Source organism: Pelodiscus sinensis, chromosome 1, assembly GCF_052426305.1.
Source record: "Pelodiscus sinensis isolate ZL-2025 chromosome 1, ASM5242630v1, whole genome shotgun sequence".
In the NCBI taxonomy this organism is placed as follows: domain Eukaryota; kingdom Metazoa; phylum Chordata; order Testudines; family Trionychidae; genus Pelodiscus; species Pelodiscus sinensis.
Genome location: NC_143052.1, coordinates 47,358,987 through 47,378,112, shown reverse-complemented (window position 1 = coordinate 47,378,112; position 19,126 = coordinate 47,358,987). Strand labels below are relative to the sequence as shown.

Sequence of the window (19,126 nt, the reverse complement as noted above, 5' to 3'; positions counted from 1 at the left end):
CAGAGAAAGAGAAAGGCCATTCATGCACAGTTTCCAACCTAATCAATATCAGGAAGTACTGCAAATTTTTCAAGAACCCTTTACTTGAGTCATCTTCTGCCTTTTACCGTACTGAAGTTTGCTTTTATTCCAATATTACTTCAAAACCTTCTGAGACTATCTCATTACTAATGTGTGTGTTTATCATATTTTCAATCAGAAAGAATTTTTACATTTATCTTCATTTTCAGAGCTGATTTTATGGTTTCTGCAATACATGCACCACTGCCCTCCAAATAAAATTTGTATTTTCATTATGGAAGTATCAGAAATATATGTTTGTGTACATATAATTGTCCTGACAATAAAATGTATTAGTTGGAGGGCTGATCTCCCAAAGAAAAACTACTGGTGATTATAATACAGGGATCAGTCCAGCAGCACAGGGGATGCATTAGTGGTTCTGTAAATATGAGTGGGGAGGGAGATATTGATTGGATAGTGGAAAAACCAGAGTCTCATTATTTTCATCTCTTTCCTTTTATGGTTTCTGAGAAATGCTGAGTGATAAATAAGAAATGTTAAGAATGGATAAATAAATGCTAATAAATGTAAAGTAAAATCTAAATAGATGCAAGGGCATTAATCATACACATTAGATTCCTTGGAGAACAGACATAAAATTTGCACTGGTAATGTGATATTGTCTGCTTCTGTTCTAGATATTTGAGTGGTGGTATTTTCGCAAGTATGGGACATCATTCATTGAGCAGGTCTCCGTGAGTCACTTGCGCCCTCTGCTGGGTGGGGTGGACAATAACTCCCCCAACAACTCTAACACAAGCAATGGGGACTCTGATTCAAATCGACAGAGTGTTTCAGGTAAGCGTATTCCTGTCTGCTGCAAACAATTAACTGTCAGCATCACTCTTCTCTCTTTCTTCCCTCCCCCCCCAATTTAACTAAGCAGTTGGTGGCTTTTTACTATGTTTCAACTGCAGAGAGAGGATAAAATATCCCCTTTGCTCACACAACATGGTATTCGCTGGACATTGGTTTTAAATCTTCACTTTACATTTTAATTGGTCTGCCTTCTTTGTATTCAGAAATTAAATCATAGATCATTCATATATAAATACTGTTTATTAATGCTATAAGCCTGTTCCCAGGAAAAGCAAAGTAAAAACTAGCTGTATATAAAGACATGTTGGTTTTATTTGTTTGGTATGGTTTGGAATTTACATTGGATGAAAATTTGTGTAAAATAATATGAAAAGAACTGCAGATCACTTGGTATGGTCAAAAGTCAAAACATGAGTTTTTACAATTCAGATGTCTTGAAGTCAGTTCATAACGAGAAAAGCAGAACTGTTGTTTCTGTACGGAGTTTATCCAAGGCGAAAGAAATATCTGTTTCTAGTAGTGATTAAGGTCCTGATACTGTAAAGAATTACTCACATGTATAGAGATAGACATGTACCTAAGTATTTGCAGGATCAAGGCCTAAGAAGATGATGCCTGAAAGCCAAATTACATCCACATCTAATTAGCAACATAGCGAAATTAGGAGAAGTAAAACATTCCTACAGATATTCTCTCTCTCTCTCCATCTCCCTGAAGGTATAGATATGGAGGTGTAAGCCAGAGCTTTATACCTAGCATGAAATGTTGACCTCACTGAAGTCTGTATTCTCATTGAAATCAATAAAACCAGGATTTCAAATCCAATAGATGATTGGAGAACATATTGGAATGGGGGTAACAATCTGCTGCTTGTTTGGACCAGTCCCAGACTGGAGAGAAATTGTACCTCCCAGGGGTACTGCAAAAATGGTGCAAACTATGTGCCCCCCTTAGATAGGGCAGGTTGTAAAGCACAATCTTACCTTCAATCATGACCACATAAGACTAACTGTAAAATTGTCTTGTTTTCAAATAAAAAATTGACTAATTGCTCAGAGGTAATTATGTCTTTCTAAAAGCTGATTGCTTGGATTGTATTAGAATAAACAAAAGACAGACATTTCCCCTGAACTTCAGAAGTTTCTTAGAAGTGACACCCATTCTTTTTACGTTACTGTTGTAAAAGGCAAAGCAGTTCTTTGTTCTTTTTCAGAAATACTTGGTTTAATGAGTCCATTATCAGGAAAATCACAGAAAGGTCTCAAGCGTATCCATCTGCTTTTGCAGTGTATTCTTTTTACCTTATTGTGAACAGTTCATAAGCACCATTTGCTTTTCATTTTAGTAAGTAGCAGCACTATGGTTTGCAATAATTTAGAGACTGGTTCTGTTCCTGACTTTGGCATTGATTTGCTGTGTGATTTTTAGGCAAGTCATATGCAGCTAGATTTTTGAAAGAGGCCTCTGGTTTTTTATGCTTCATGTGGGATGCCTCGGGCCTGGTTTTTTGAGGTGCTCAGTATGACAGCTCCCATTAATTCAAAGGGAGTTCTGAGTGCTGTACATAAAATCCTTGGTGTCTTAGGATCCAGAAACTGAGATTCTCAAATTCAGTGTTTACTTCCGACAATTGGCCTTAATTGTGTTGTGTGTCTCTAATAAGAGCTGTATTATCTTTCTGTATCCTGGTCATTTCTGACGCACATTGAGATGCTTGCATGAAAGGTGAAGACATGAAATTGATTTGATTGATTTTTTTTGATTGTGGACACATGTGTTTATGTGCCCTGTGTTCATATGAAGACAGTATTAGCACATAAGAAATGGTCCTAAAATGTGGTGATGAAAAGGAGGGTTGTGTTGTGGTGATGGCACTGGATTTGAATTTAGAGATTTGGGGTCCAGTTTGTGGCTCTATCACAGTCTTCTGTTGTGTGCAGATCACCTAAAGGCTGATTTCCAGATGTGTTCAGCACCTACAGCTACTATTGTAGGGTCTTGATCTCTCTGTGCTTCATTTTCTCATCTGTAAAATGGGGATGATAGAACTTGCCTATTTTGTGGGAGTGTTCTGAGGATTAATGCCTTATTGCTTCCCATGTGCATGGATACTCCTGTGAAAGGAGCCACATAGGTATATAGATAGGACACCAGAGGGTAGGAGGAAATATATTCTCTTTCTTAGAGATTGTTGAGGAATCAGATCTTACAGAAATGAGAATATGGTCTATGCTTCTGTAGGTTCAACAAAATCCATGTCTCTGTCTCCCAGTTTATATTTTCATTTAGATAACGTGTGACGTTTCAAGAAGTGTAACTGCTTTTTAAGAAAACCGAAGACCCCTTTACGCACATGTAACTGTTGTGACCTCGTCTTGCTGTTCAGCACCTATACACTAGGCCTTGTCCACACTGGCAGTGTCATGTAGGGTACAGGCACTACACATGTAGCAGCATGCCACAAAGACAAGCAGACTGTGTCCACACTGTGATTTGTAGCTGTGCATCCGTGAAAGTCTCTAGCAGTGGGGAAGCAGCATGGAAAGTATTGGATGGACAGTAATCTGTTGTTCTCCATGTCCACTGAAAGTAGGGTTAACCAGCAGCAACAAAAATTTCAGCTTAATCTGCAGCAAGGGAGATTTTGGTCTGATATTCTAGTTGTAAGGGCAGTTAAGTTCTGGAATAGGCAGTTAAGGGACGGTTTGGAAACCATTGGAAGTTTTAAAAAACAGGCTGGACAAATACCTGCCATGGATGGTCTAGTTTATTTGGTTTTGCCTCATTTTAGGAATGTGGACTTGATGACCTCTCAAGATCCCTTCTACTCTATATTGCTATGATTCTGTGACTGTGCATTAGATCCTGACTTCCTTAATAATGCTATCATATAATCCTTCCGGATCACTGCACGGCGATGATACCCTGTGAAATAAATCAGTACTCCCAACTTCACTGTAGAGTGAGAGCCTGAAAAGACAGAATACTCTTCAGTGAGACCTCGCTAGTTATTTAGTAATTGGGACAATACTGTGATCTGTCAATATCCAGTTATACAATGTGCTTTCCAGGATATTGTAAATCAAAATAGAGATATTCACTCCTCATTTCTAAATCTAAATGGCTCACGATGTCTGTTTTATGTTGGATTCCCCTCTGATTTCTTATGCCGGCATTTGTTTATTGGAGTGTAACAGATATCCGTCGTCAAACTACTATGAGTATGGCAATTCTATTCAGCCTCTGTTATGAGGTGATGCAAAGATAGAAACAAAAGGGAACATCTTACATAACCAGCCAAACTGGTGCTCAGCTGCTCCCAGATGGGGCAGATTAGAAAGGAGGTAAAACACCTTTTCCCCCCTCTTGGACTATCCCAACCAGGTGTTCTGACTTATGCACCCAGTGATGTAGTCCAATAACTTTAAAGTTAAGCAATCAAGCAGAAAGAATGACATCACAGTCATCAAGCCAATGTTAACTGCCTTATTGCAATCAGAGTAACAGGACCATTTAATTATTCTTCAGGGACTGAGATGCCTGATTTTATCTTAATTCTTACTCTGATTTGAAAAATTATATTTTGTATTAATCACTGGAGACAAGCATGGCAAACAGTCACCCTCTCCAGCCATACTTTAAGGTGTCTGGAAACTGATCAAGCACCTCTGCTGCTGCAGGAGTATGGGCTTCTGACCTTAGCTCGCTGCTGTAATGATTTAGACGACAATGAATAATGAATTCTTATAGGGTTGTCTTCATTGTAGCAAGTTACAGTGTTTTGCTAACAGAATGTAATATTGAGGTGAGAATTTTATTACAATAAAATCTTTCCTTACAAGTGATGTAATCTAAGAAGAGTCTGTTTTGGACTAAAATACAGTAGAACTCCTCCCTTCCATCACCACAGGCCAAATTCAAGCTCAGATGCTTCTGCAAGGTAGAACCACAGTTGAGGATAATGTGGCTCAGATGGGCTCAGGGCTGGAGAGGACCTACCTCTCTCCTGAGGGAGCAGTGATAGAAATGTAGCCGTGTTAGTCTGGTGTAGCTGAAACAAAATACAGGACTATGTAGCACTTTAAAGACTAACAAGATGGTTTATTAGATGATGAGCTTTCACGGGGGGGTTAAATTTGTAGGGACTTCATCCAAAACAAAAAACACATAAGGACTCCCTGGCAGCCATTCCCTTTTGCTGCCTAGGTGAGACTAGTCTTCTGGTCTGACTGAGCTCTACTCAGCACAGAAACCAGAGGGATGGAAGGGTAATGGCAAATGTAGTCATGTAACACCTTGGTGTGCCCTGACATTGCTTGGTGGAAAGGTAGCTTAAAAGGCCAGTATGAAGCAGCTTCTGGACCATTCTAAGTTACCGTACAGTTCAAGCCAGCCTCGGGGGGTGCAAAGGCGATTTTCAAGGCTGCTCTAAGTTACACCTCTCTGTTTTAAAACATAAATATTTCATTAAATGTACATATATTTTATGAGTTTTAAAATACCTGTTACAAAAACAGAGCAACAATAATTACATTAATTCCAGGTCAGGAGACCAGAAATATCCAACACCTCTTACATACTCAAGTAACAGCTCACTTCCCTTTGTTTGGCTTTCTGTCTCTGATCTCCATTCCATAACCTCTTCTGGCAAGGATGTAATTGCAGTGATTTACCTAGATGCCTTACCTGCCTGAAACAAGACAACTTGTGGCTAATAACTCATTGGTAACAAAACAGGAGGAAGGTAAAAAGGGGTCTCCCACAACTACGTTTTTCTCCACCCGTGTTTTTGCTCCCTCTAAGCTCCTACCGTTTGCCACATCACTAAGCCTTACACATATGTTTTGCCATTAGGAGCTGATCCTGGGAGCTGTTGACCACCTGCAATTCCATTTCTCAGACTGCCAAAGGAATTGCTGCAAATTTCTGCAGTAGGTTTTCTTTGCCTGCCATTCCAATGCCTCTTCCCATGCAGCCCTGGCCCCTAGCAATGGAGGACATGAAAAAATATCCCTGCTTGACTCTCATGCTCTATATCTATTTCTGATAGTGTGTATGCAATGTTGTTATAGCCCCACCACTCCCAGGATATTAGAGAGACAAGCTGGCTGAGGAAATATCTTTTACTGGACCAGCTTTTATCTGGTCTTTCTCGCCAACAGAAGTTGGACCAGTAAAAGATATTACCTCATCCAGCTTGTCTCTCTAATATCCTTCATCTTGTCTCTCTTTTTCTCATTGTGACAGAATAGGTGACTCTTCATTATGTCTCAGGATCAGGCCTATCTAGAGGTGCCCGTTAGATACCAGGGCAATTTAGCATCATACTTTTTCTGCAGTGAGATCCTGGTGAATTGACATGATGGCATTAGCATTTCATAGCAGAAAATGTTCTGGTTGACATTTGATTGTGATGAAAAGTAGACTGATAACAGGTCATGTTCCAGTAATGCTGGCAAAACAAGGTAGAAGGTTTGCTGTCACTTGCATGATGTGTATTACAACAAATGGTTTGCAGCAAAATTATAAGCTGACAAACAGTGCATTTCTGGATCTTTAGTTGTGAATACTGGGTCTGATTCTGGTCTCACTTTCTTTGGAGTAAATCAGGAGTGCTTCTGTAGAAATCAGCAGAGTTCCACTGGTGTAAAACTTGTGCAAATGAAACCAGGATGACAATTTTGTGTTCGAAAAGCTTTAGGAACTGAATGCTATTAATCTTGTAAACTCTGTTCTAAATGATATTGTTGTTGGGGATTTTCTTATGTGTCCCTGCTGGTGAGATGGATTTGGATATGAATCTGGGCAACTTATAATTTTATTTTATTTTTGTGTAAGAGGAGCAAAACATATGAAACTCTTTTAGTGTTCCCAAGCCTGAGCCATGAACTTTCCACTGCCAATCAATCTTAGCATCCCTTGTCAATCCTGGGGTGGATACAAGTCAAGCAAGGTCAGCAGCTGGTGCCACAGATATCTAGGGAGGGGGGTTATTTCAAATGCTGAAGAAAATTAAAGCAGCCAATTGTAGCTGAGATTCTCAGTGATTTACAACAATGACTAGACAATGAAGTTTCCCTTTGGAAATAACAAATCCATGGGGACACAGTTAATTACAGGATTTTTCAACACAATAATCCAAGATATGATCCTCCCCCTCTGCCCCTCACTCATTATGGTAAATGTGAAACCTGGCAGTAATCAGAACAATTGTTCTAATCTTCCATTTGGAGCTTAGTTAGAGGTTGTTTTTTCGAATGCTATAATTTTTTAACCCTAAATTGTAAGAAAATGATTGTTTGAAAGGGATAGAATGGGAAGAAAGATATATTTACCTGTGTCTTCATGGCATTATTTTGCTATTTGGTTGCATGGGAAATAAAAGCAGATACCGTGATAGTTTTCTGATGAATGTCCATATTGAGTTGTAATTTTGAGGAGGTTAATTGATGTATATTTCTGTGTTTCCTTGTGACAGAATGCAAAGTGTGGCGAAATCCATTAAACCTATTTAGAGGAGCTGAGTATAACAGGTAAGTGTCACAGGAGTTTGTTGTGCAGTAGCATAGCCCCAAGAAGCACATAGAGAACAGTCTAAATACCAAGCAAATTACCTTTTCGACAACATTCTCATGCTTCAAGTTTTCAACTTGTGTTTTCTACATGATAAATGTTTTTGAATGGGAAGGGATTTAGCTCCATATCCAAGAGCCCAGTGATTCTGCAGTTTGCTATATTGTTAGAACACCTACAAAATCTAAATTTTTAAAATGTCTAGTACTTCTTAACAATATGGTGGTAGTTCTTTTCAAATTGATAGTAACAGAGTAATCAAGAGGGTTGTAGTTAGCTTCCATGGGTCTTAACTTTTGAATAGGTCTATATTCATTTCCAGTGTGTATTTTTTAAGATGCTGATTAGCCTAAGTCAGTGTTTCTCAATGTGATCCACGAAACCACTTTGAGAAAGCTGCTAACTTTTCATACCAGTTTGTTTATCTAATGACGCCATGGCTGTTGAGCCTCATGGCTCCCATTGGCTCCGGTTCAGCATTTGCTGCCAAGGGGAGCCATGGAAAGCATCATGGGCCAGGCTGCCACTTCCCACGGCTCCTCTTGCCAGCAAATGATGAACTGAAGTCAATGGGAACTGCAAGGCTTCGTGGCCATGGTGCTGGTAAATAAAAACATCAGTGTGCCAGTTAGCAGCTTTCTCAAAGTGGTTTTGTGGACCACTTTGAGAAACACTGGCCTAAGTATAACTATGATAGCTCTTTCAAAGTATAAGACAATGCACTGTAGAGAACAATTATGCATTTGTAGGGAGGTGAAATGGAAGAACCAGTAGATCATGTCCATCTCTCATTTGTAGGATTCCCGTTGAGTGTAGATGTGCTGTATGTGTGTCTTCTTATCCAATCAGTGTCTGACTTTGTTGGCACTTTTGCAGGTATATGTGGGTGACAGGAAGAGAACCTTTGACCTACTATGATATGAATCTTTCAGCGCAGGATCATCAAACGTTCTTTACATGTGACACAGATCATTTACGGCCTGCAGATGCCAGTAAGAAAATGTATTTTTTCTGTGTGTTTAATGAAAGTTTTCAACTGGGGTCAGCAGAAATTTGTCTTCAGGGATCAATTCCCTCAGATACATTAGCAAAGACATATTTCGGTGATACTTCCCTGAGTAAAATATTGGAACTTGTGGAATCAGATTATTAAACACATAATTATGAAATGATTATACTGTCTGCTGCAATGCCAATTGATGCACTGGGTCAAACACAACCCTCATTTACACAGATGCTACAGTCATCTAAATGAAGTAGAACTCAGCCCTATGTTTCACTGACCCATTGAAACTGGAAGCTGTAGGGAGCAATGGAAACTGTTGATAACCTACTTTCATGCAAGAGATTCTAAAACTGTGTTAAATATTTCTTGAAGAATGCATTAGATAATGTGCTTTGTGATGCAAAACAATGACATACAGATCCTGAGCCCCTCCCCCATCGTCTCCCCACCCTATCCCCAGTCCCAGATTCTTACCCAGAGAGGAGTCAGGCTGAAGAGCACCATCCCTATTAGGGGCCAGGCAGATCTGGGAACCCAAAATCCATCCTTTTTCTGCATTTTCATTTCCCCAGGAAGCACCGAAAGCCCAGATTCAATCCTGCCACCTTCCTATAGACCAGAGGTTCCCAGTGCCCACGGACACTGGAAGGATGGCGAAGGGTGTGTTTGTATAAGAGAGAGAGAGAGAGAGAGAGAGAGAGACGGATCAATGGCCTAGGAGGTGCAAGGAGACGCATTCTAATTTGACCCAGCCACCGTTCCATAGTGACAGAAGGGTTGATGGGCCTAATTTATAGATCTGGTCAAGGGCCATAGGGTGGTGGTGGGGGTCAAGGCTCCCAGGACGCCTCACCTTCTTGCACCCTTGTGGGAAGAAGAGGGTCGCCTATGTTTTCTTCTTCCCCGTTAGTCCAACAGTGCAGCTCTGTTCATGAACATGCCCTGCTCCAAATTTAGCTGTAAACATAGGTTTAATTAAATGAAAGATTAACCATAGGAGTTGAGGAGAGCGACTGAAATTGATTGTGTCTTTTGAGTGACTGGCTGAACCTCCTGGTTTGTGAAATGCTCAGCAGTGAGTCAGGCTGAAAGCAATTAATCGAGTTATTGTTGTGCAGTCAATTCTCCTTGCTAATGCTGCTGTGACTGACATGCCACCGTTTTGCTTTATTTTATTGAATAGTAATGCAAAAAGCCTGGCGAGAGAGAAACCCGCAAGCCAGAATTTCTGCAGCACATGAAGCCTTGGAGTTGAACGAGTAAGTGACAATAACATTAGAAATATTTCCTGTCATTTAAAAATCCACTGCATAGTAGCTTAGGGCATTGAGTTTTGCCACAAAGATTTTTATTCATAATTATTTACCTGTTGCAAAAAGACCTGCATACTGGGAGAAAAGCCAAAGCTGTATGTTGTAAGAGCTCCGCATTTATAAAAGTGGACCTCATGGGAGGGTAAAAGTGCTGGGAAAAGCTGCAGGAGATAAGTGCCAGGTGCCCACAATGGATTTCCTGATAGCTGGTCATTTCTTTCTTATCTCTTTGTGTGGCATGTCCCCTTTGGCACTTGCTGCTGCAGCAGACAAATGCTGATCTAAAGGCCAATGAGGGGCTTCCTATTGATGTCAGAGAGTTTTGGGTCAGGCCCCTATATTGGCATGTTGAAATATTAAACATGTTACTTCATCATGAATGATGTGTGTATTTGGCAGAGGAGAGGGGGCTCCAGATAGTTCCCTACTGGAATTGGGGATGGAGACAAGAACAAAGGAGCTATTTATTTCATATTGTGTAAAAAAGATGCAAGTCTGTGAGATTTTTATTGCCCATGAGTTCAATATATATTTTCTGTGAAAAATCATAGATTTCTAGGAGACCAGTTCTAGGAGACCAGTTCAGTAACATTTTCTTGGCATGACAAGCTATACAAGTGCTGCAAGTGTATGAAAAGAGAATGATGCTACTCAAGTATCTGCCCTAAGTAGTTTTGCATTCCAAAGTAAAGTAAACTTACTGTCTTAATAATAGTTACTTAATGTTCATTATCAGTAAGGAGGAAAGGAATAGTTAATTCCCAAACAGGAATTTTCTTGCTGACCAGGAGCATGAGTGGTAAAAAATAAGCCTAAATGTGATCTATACAAATGTATATGAAACCACATGTCCAAGAGAATCTATTTTTTTTCCACCCATCTGATGATGGTCTTGTGAACTAGACCTGAAGATTGATGACTCTTTTCTGCCTGTATTAGGCATGTCTTGTGTGTGACTGACACAATGATGTCAGGAACTGATCCAGCTACCCTTACTTATATAAGGCATTACTTTTGTTTTACGGACCGCTTCTATTAGTTTCATTGGGACTATTCCAGTAGTAAAATTTAGAATGTAGAATCTGACCACTTATGTCATCGCTTTACACAGATTTATCAAAAAGGAACCTGCACTAAACCCACTGTCTTATATATTTGTTATATCCTTGCCAGTCCTCATGTCTTTGTTTGATAGCTACGGCTGACTGTGCCTTCTCATGAATGATTGTTTTCTGTCATTGATCTCATTGGCAGGTGTGCCACTGCTTATATTCTCTTGGCTGAAGAGGAAGCAACAACTATTGTGGAGGCAGAGAAGCTGTTTAAGCAGGCTCTGAAAGCAGGAGAGGGCTGTTACAGGCGTAGCCAGCAGTTACAGCATCATGGGGCTCAGTATGAAGCCCAACACAGTAAGACTCTTTGAAAGATCTAATAAATCTAAAGCTTAAGAGGAGAATTTCTTCAGTGTGCTAGGCATCTTTTTATTCAAGCTTGATGTTCTCCTTTCCCTTGCACTTAGTGTAGCCATTTATATCTCTGTAAAATGAGAGTAGAATGACATTGTGCCATTACACAGGTGTAAGTGAGTACGCAAGGTACAAGGCAATGAAAAAAAGGGAACATTTTAAACAATGGTTGGAATTTGATCTGAGTCTTTATATACTCTTTCATTGTTTTTTGCCTTGTTTTCTCATAATCTCAGCAACAGAATAAGGATATAAGTCATCATTTGTCATCTGACATTTTCTCAGTCACACCTGGAAATGGGCAGCACATACAAGAAAAATCATACTGTCACTATGGCCTGCATTTTCAAAAATTATAGACATTTTAGGTGTAAAATGTCTTAGAGGCCTAATACCGAGTATGTGCTGACTACCCAACTTTTGAAAAGCAGGTGAAGCACTCAAAATCATTAGTCACTTTGAAAACACATTAACAGGTGTGCTGTGAGCAAGACACGAGAAGTCATTCTTCCGCTCTACTCTGTGCTGATTAGGCCTCAGTTGGAGTATAGTGTCCAGTTCTGGGCACCACATTTCAGAAAAGACGTGGAGAAATTGGAGAAGGTCCAGAGAAGAGCAACACGAATGATTAAAGACATGACTTATGAAGGAAGAATGAAAGAATTGGGCTTGTTTAGTTTCGAAAAAAGAAGATTAAGAGGGGACATTATAGTGGTTTTCAGGTATCTAAAAGGGTGTCACAAAGGGGAGGGAGAAAAATTGTTCTCCTTGGCCTCTGAAGATAAAACAAGAAGCAATGGGTACAAACTGTAGCTAGGAGGTTTAGGTTGGACATTAGGGAAAAACTACCTAACTGTCAGGGTGGCTAAACACTGGAATAAGTTGCCTAGGGAGGCTGTGGAATCTCCATCTCTGGAGATATTTAAGAGCAGGTTAGATAAATGTCTATCAAGGAATGGTGTAGACAGTACTAGGTCCTGCCATGAGGGCAGGGGACTGGACTCGACTTCTCGAGGTCCCTTCCAGTTCTAGTATTCTCTGATTATGTGAAAATGTAGGGCTACATTGTCAGTGGCTGCTAAGAGACAAATGAATAAACTTGGTGGTAGGACTGAGAGATCTTGTCTAGATGGAATAAGTGCTTTGCAAGCTGGTCCATTCCTCAGTCTTTCACTGGCTGTAAGAGCATAACAACCGAACATTATGTGGTAACGTTGTTGAGACCCATTCCCTAAAGTGATACTGACAAGGTAGACTGAATAGATTGATTGTGCCCACGAAAGCTCATGATACCATCTACATGTTTTGTTAGTCTATAAAGTGCTACCAAGCCATTTGCTTGCTGTTTTTTTTTTCTGTAACAGACTAACTCAGCTACCCCCTGAAGCTCCTGAATAGATTGAGAGATTCCTATATGAGTTGTGCAGAAACAGAAAAAACCATTAAATACTGTAGTAAGATTTAGGGTTTATCAAACCTTTTAGCTAATTTTGTAGTAACTAACACAGGGCTACTCAACTTTGGAAGCCCCGGGGGCCTCAATGATACTCTCAGCACATGCCAAGGGCCACAACTTAAATGTGGTTGCATATACTTGCAAATATATATGCAAATAGCTTCTTTCACACTGACGGGCATGAATACAAAGATTAAGGCAAGACTACACAACACACAGGCCCCATTTAAGTCAGTTCTTCTGATATTAATAAAATGCAATATTTACCTGATTTCCACCCATATGACAGCACTTTTAATGAGCAATGACAGCAGAGGAATTTAACTACTAAAACACATATCAAGAGAAGATAATTATATTGACTACTTTTTTGTTTTGGTTCGCACTTGCAGGCCACAAACAAATGGACTGAGTAGCCCAGCACTAATATATTGACTTAATTTATAGCACATATAGTGGATATGGCAGGTACATGGTGTTTATTAGGTGCTTCGTATACCTAAAATGTATATGTAAAATATCACTGCTAGCTAATGTAAAAATGTTGTAAAGCTAACAGGTCTAAATTATTCTTGTCCTATGATAGAGTTAAAAGAAAGCCCGTGAACAGCATAAATACGAATGTGGGCGTACATGGATATATTCACCTTCTTCACTAAACCAAAGTTATAGTGTTAGGCATTTTAATATATTTGGAAGATTGCCTATTGAACTCACAGGAGAATTTTTGACACAACTCTTATGATCCTTAGTCCCAAAAGCACAAACAAGCTTATACCTAAAAATAAGACTTTTTGTAAAGTTTATTATATTATTTTATATATGTATTTAATATGAAACAATATTTAGAATTAAACATTCACAATGATTGCTAATTTTTCAAGAAAATAGATACTTAATAGCACTTAACCTCTCCATAAATCTTGCAGTCACCAGACGGTTTATGGCTGCCCATGGCATTTTGATTCTGCTTCTTTATGCAACTATTCTGTGCTCAGAGTAAGACAGTAGTTATGTGGAAGACATAATATTTGACCATCTAATTAAAGACTGTGTCATAATGCAAGTAAATAAGGTACCACAATTAAGTCACTCTTAATCTGGCATTTCCTAACTTAACTAGTGCTTAACTTTTAACATAAATAAAATGGGGTGGCAGTTTGTATGCAATTTTCTATGGTATTTTAAATGAAAAATTATACATTTTATTAAGTACGATTGTAACTTTTCCTGAGGAACAAAAGTGAGAGGATATGGTAATTATTAACAGTTTGTATCTCAGCAAAAGCTGACTGGAATTTCATGGGGGGGGGAAGGACACTTCTCTACAGCATTTCCCCCATGGCCTTCTGCAAATAATGACTTTTCAAAGAAAAGTTCACAAGACCATTTATTGAAGAATGTAGTAAGCATACAGTAATTCCTTGCTTATTTATGTTCCTGAAAAATGCTATGTTAAGTGAATTCAATTTCCCCATGAGAATTAATGTAAATATGGGGGCTTAGGTTTCAGCAGACAAAAGGCAGTATATAGAACCATAGAACTGGAAGAGACCTCAGGAGGCCATCAAGTCCAGCTCCCTGCCCAATCCCAAAGGCAGGACCAATCCCAACAAAATCAACCCAACCAGGGCTTTGTCAAGCCGAGACTTAAACACCTCTAGGGATGGAGATTCCACCACCTCCCTAGGTAACCCATTCCAGTGCTTCACTACCCTCCTAGTGAAATAGTTTTTCCTAATATCCAACCTAGACCTCCCCCACTGTAACTTGAGACCATTGATCCTTGTTCTGCTATCCATCACTACTGTGAACAGCCTTTCTCCATCCTCTTTGGAACATCCCTTCAGGAAGTTAAAGGCTGCTATCAAATCCCCCCTCACTCTTCTTTTCTGCAGACTAAAAAAACCCAAGTCCCTCAGTCTTTCCTCATAGGTCATGTGCTTCAGCCCCCTAATCATTTTGGTCGCCCTCCGCTGGACCCTCTGCAATACGTCCACATCTTTTCTATAGTGGGGGGCCCAGAACTGGACACAGTATTCCAGATGTGGCCTCACCAGAGCAGAATAAAGGGGAATAATCACTTCTCTAGATCTGCTGGCAATGCTCCCCCTAATGCACCCTAATATGCATTAGCCTTCTTGGCTACAAGGGCACACTGTTGACTTATATCCAGCTTCCCATCAACTGTAATACCCAAGTCCTTTTCTGCTGAACTGCTACTTAGCCATTCGGTCCCCAGCCTGTAACAATGCTTGGGATTCTTCCGTCCCAAGTGCAGGACTCTGCATTTTTCCTTATTGAATCTCAGATTCCTTTTGGCCCAATCCTCTAATCTGTCCAGGTCACTCTGGACCCTATCCCTGCCCTCCAGCATATCTATCTCTGCCCCTAGCTTAGTGTCATCTGCAAACTTGCTGAGGGTGCAATCCCATCCCCTCATCCAGGTCATTAATAAATATGTTGAACAAAACTGGTCCAAGAACCGATCCTTGGGGCACTCTGCTAGAAACCAACTTCCAAGCTGACATCAAGCCATTGATCACTACCCGTTGGGCCTGACCGTCTAGCCAGTTTTCTATCCATCTTACAGTCCATTTATCCAATCCAACCTTCCTTAACTTGCTGGCAAGAATATTGTGGGAGACTGTATTAAAAGCTTTTCTAAAGTCAGGGTATATCATATGGGTTACCTAGGGAGTTTTCCATATCCACAGAGCCAGTTACCTCATTATAGAAGCTAATCAGATTGGTCAGGCATGACTTGTCCTTGGTGAATCCATGTTGACTATTCCTGATCACTTTCCCCTCTTCCAAGTGCTTCAAAATAGATTCCTTGAGGATCCCCTCCATGATTTTTCTGGGGACTGAGGTACGGCCGACTGGTCTGTAGTTCCCTGGATTGTCCTTCTTCCCTTTTTAAAAGATGGGCACTACATTTGCCTTTTTCCAATCATCCGGGATCTCTTCTGATCTCCACGACTTTTCAAAGATAATGGCCAAAGGCTCCGCAATGACATTTGCCAACTCCCTCAGGACCCTTGGATGCTTTAAATCCAGACCAATGGATTTGTGTATGTTTAGCTTTTCTAAATAGTTCCTAACTTACTCTTTCCCTACCAAGGGCTGTCTACCTCCTTCCCATACTGTGTTGCCTAGTGCATTTGTCTGGGAGCCGACCTCCGCGAAGACAGAGGCAAAGAAAGCATCGAGTACTTCAGCTTTTCCCACATCATCTGTCACTAGGTTACCTCCCTCATTCAGTAAGAGCCCACACCCTCTCTGATTACCCTCTTATTGCTAACATGCCTGTAGAAACCTTTCTTGTTACCCTTCATATCCCTTGCCAGCTGAAATTCCAATTGCGCTTTCTCCTTCCTGATAACTCCCCTGCATTCTTGAGCAATATATTTATATTCCTCCCTAGTCATCTGTCCAAGTTTCCACTTCTTGTAAGCTTCCTTTTTGTTTTTAAGCTCATCGTGGATGTCCCCAGTAAGCCAATCTGGTCGCCTACCATATTTGCTTTTCTTGCTGCGCATCGGGATGGTTTCTTCCTATGCCTTTAATAAGGCTTCTTTAAAATACTGCCAGCTCTCCTGTACTCCTATCCCCTTCATGTAAGCATCCCAGAGAATCCTGCCCATCAGTTATCCGAGGGAGTCAAAGTCTGCTCTTCTGAAGTCCAAGGTGTGTATTTTGCTACTCTCCTTTCTTCCTTTGGTCAGGATCCTGAAATCTACCATCTCGTGATCACTGCTTCCCAGGTTGTCACCCACCTCTGCTTCCCCTACTAGTTCCTCCCTGTTTGTGAGCAGCAGGTCAAGCAGCGCATGGCCCTTGGTCGGTTCCTTCAGCACTTGTACCAAGAAGTTATCTCCAACATTCTCCAAAAACTTCCTGGATTGTACTTCTGTATTGGTCTCCCAACAGATATCAAGGTGATTAAAGTACCCCATGAGAACCAGCACCTGTGATCTGGAAGCTTCTCTCAGTTGTCCAAAGAAAGCTTCGTCTACCTTATCCACCTGATCCGGCAGTCTATAGCAGACACCAACCACAACATCACCCCTGTTGCTTCTACCTCTAAATTTAACCCATAGACTCTCAACAGTCTTTTCTCCCTCTAAGTACTGGAGCTCTGAGCAATGATACTGCTCTCTTACATACGATGCAACTCCTCCTCCTTTTCTCCCCTGCCTGTTCTTCCTGAACAGTTTATACCCTTCCATGACAGTGCTCCAGTCATGCGAGTCATCCCACCAAGTCTCTGTTATTCTAATCAAATCATAGTTCTTTAACTGGGCCAGGGCTTCTAATTCTTCCTGTTCGTTTCCCAGGCTTCTCGCATTGCTGTACAAACACCATAGATAACCAATTGATCGTCCTGCCTTCTCCATCCGAATCAGGGGTCCTCCTTTGTTGCTCGTTCCTCCTTGTGATTCTTCCTGGTGTCCAACTTCCTCACTTACCTCAGGGCTTTGGTCACCATCCCCCCAGCGAACCTAGTTTTAAAGCCCTCCTCACTAGGTCTGCAAGCCTGCCTGCGAAGATGCTCTTTTCTCTCTTGGTCAGATGGATCCCATCTCTTCCTAACAATCCTTGTGCTGGTAACAGAGTCCCATAGTCGAAGAAACCAAAGCCCTCTCTCCAACACCACCTGCGCAACCATGCATTTACTTCCTCAGTTTGACGATCCCTACCCAGATCTTTTCCTTCAACTGGAAGGATGGACGAGAACACCACTTCCGCTTCAAATTCCTTGATCCTTCTTCCCAGCACTACATAATCTGCTGTGACCCGCTCAAGGTCATTCTTGGCCATATTGTTAGTTCCTACATGGAGAAGCAGGAAGGAGTAGCAATCTGAGGGTACGTCTAAACTACATGCCTCCGTCGACGGAGGCATGTAGATTAGCCAGATCGGCAGAGGGAAATGAAGCCGCGATTAAAATAATCGCGGCTTCATTTAAATTTAAATGGCTGCCCCACTCTGCCGATCAGCTGTTTGTCGGCAGATCGGGGCAGTCTGGACGCGACGCACCGACAAAGAAGCCTTTCTTGATCGGCACAGGTAAACCTGGTTTCACGAGGCATACCTGTGCCGATCAAGAAAGGCTTCTTTGTCGGCGCGTCGCGTCCAGACTGCCCCGATCTGCCGACAAACAGCTGATCGGCAGAGCGGGGCAGCCATTTAAATTTAAATGAAGCCGCGATTATTTTAATCGTGGCTTCATTTCCCTCTGCCAATCTGGCTAATCTACATGCTTCTGTCGACGGAGGCATGTAGTCTAGACACACCCTGAAGGTCTAATCACTTTCAGAAGACTCTTGGTCACATCCTGAATGCGAGGTCCCGGTAAGTAGCACACTTCTCGAGATTGCAGGTCTGGACAGCAAATGGATAACTCAGTCCCTCTTAGAAGAGGGTCCCCGACCACCACCACCTGTCTTCTTTTGGGGGTGGTGGTCGTGAAACCCCCATCCCTAGGACTACGCATCCCATGCCTTCCGGTAGATGGTGTTTCCTTCCGATTTCTTTCCTAAGAGGTCCCTGCCAAAGGATTCTCCACCGCAGTGCCTGAGGAGAGACCCTGAAAGGGGTTACTTACATCTCCAGGAATTGGGGGGATACCTGAGTTGGCGTTCTTCTCCTTCTAGAGGTTACATGCTGCCAGTTTTCTTCCTTGTCCTATACTGCCCTGATTGGCTCTTCAGCCTGCTGTGCCTGCAGGATTAAACGGTGCTTTCTATCGAGGAAATTTTCATCCTCTCTTATAGAATGTAGGGTCGATACTTTGGCCTCCAATCTTCTAATTTTTTCTTCCAAAATGGTGACCAGCTTGTACTTACTGCAGATGAAATCCCTTCTTTCTTCTGGGAGGAAGACAAACATGGCACAGCAGAGCTATCACCATCCATACCTGCTTTCCTTCTGAGAGATTCCTCAGTTGTAATTCAATGCCTCCTTGAAGGGAAGGAGTGTAGTGAAAAGATGTTAAAGAATGGCGAGTGTATCTCACTCCCTTCCCAACTCTCTCTCCAAACTCCATGTTAACAGCCCCTGGTTGCTGACTCACTTGTTTATAAAGCCCTGGTCTGCCTGATAGCTCCACCCCCTGATTAAAGCTCAACCAATGAGCAGAGGCTTCTAGATTTCAAACCCTGATTAGAAGCTCACAGCTTCCACCTGCCAGCCACAGCACACACTCCATGAGGGGCGGGGAAGGGAAAAAAAACAAAACAAAACAAAACAAAACAGCCAAACACAAGCTCAGCACACAGCAAAAAAAATCACAAACACAATGACACACTAGACAGACCACTTCCCTTAAGGGTCCTGTATTAGCTTCTTCCTTTATCTGGAGAACTCCCTCTTATGCAGCATAAGTTTTAAACAGTTTAATACTGTACACAGCAAGGATGATTGT

At 41.3% G+C, this 19,126-nt stretch overlaps 1 protein-coding gene across 7 annotated transcripts in view; it reads left to right on the top strand.

The window, feature by feature from the left end:
- ST7 (suppression of tumorigenicity 7) overlaps positions 1-19,126 on the top strand; it is a 241,517-nt gene that overhangs the window by 122,884 nt on the left and 99,507 nt on the right. For all 7 annotated transcript variants that reach the window (XM_075929169.2, XM_075929170.2, XM_075929167.2 and 4 more), the window contains exons 3-7: positions 702-861; positions 7,361-7,415; positions 8,332-8,447; positions 9,645-9,720; positions 11,029-11,183. In XM_075929169.2, the coding sequence (XP_075785284.2) occupies positions 702-861; positions 7,361-7,415; positions 8,332-8,447; positions 9,645-9,720; positions 11,029-11,183 (562 nt within the window). The remainder of the gene's footprint in view (positions 1-701; positions 862-7,360; positions 7,416-8,331; positions 8,448-9,644; positions 9,721-11,028; positions 11,184-19,126) is intronic.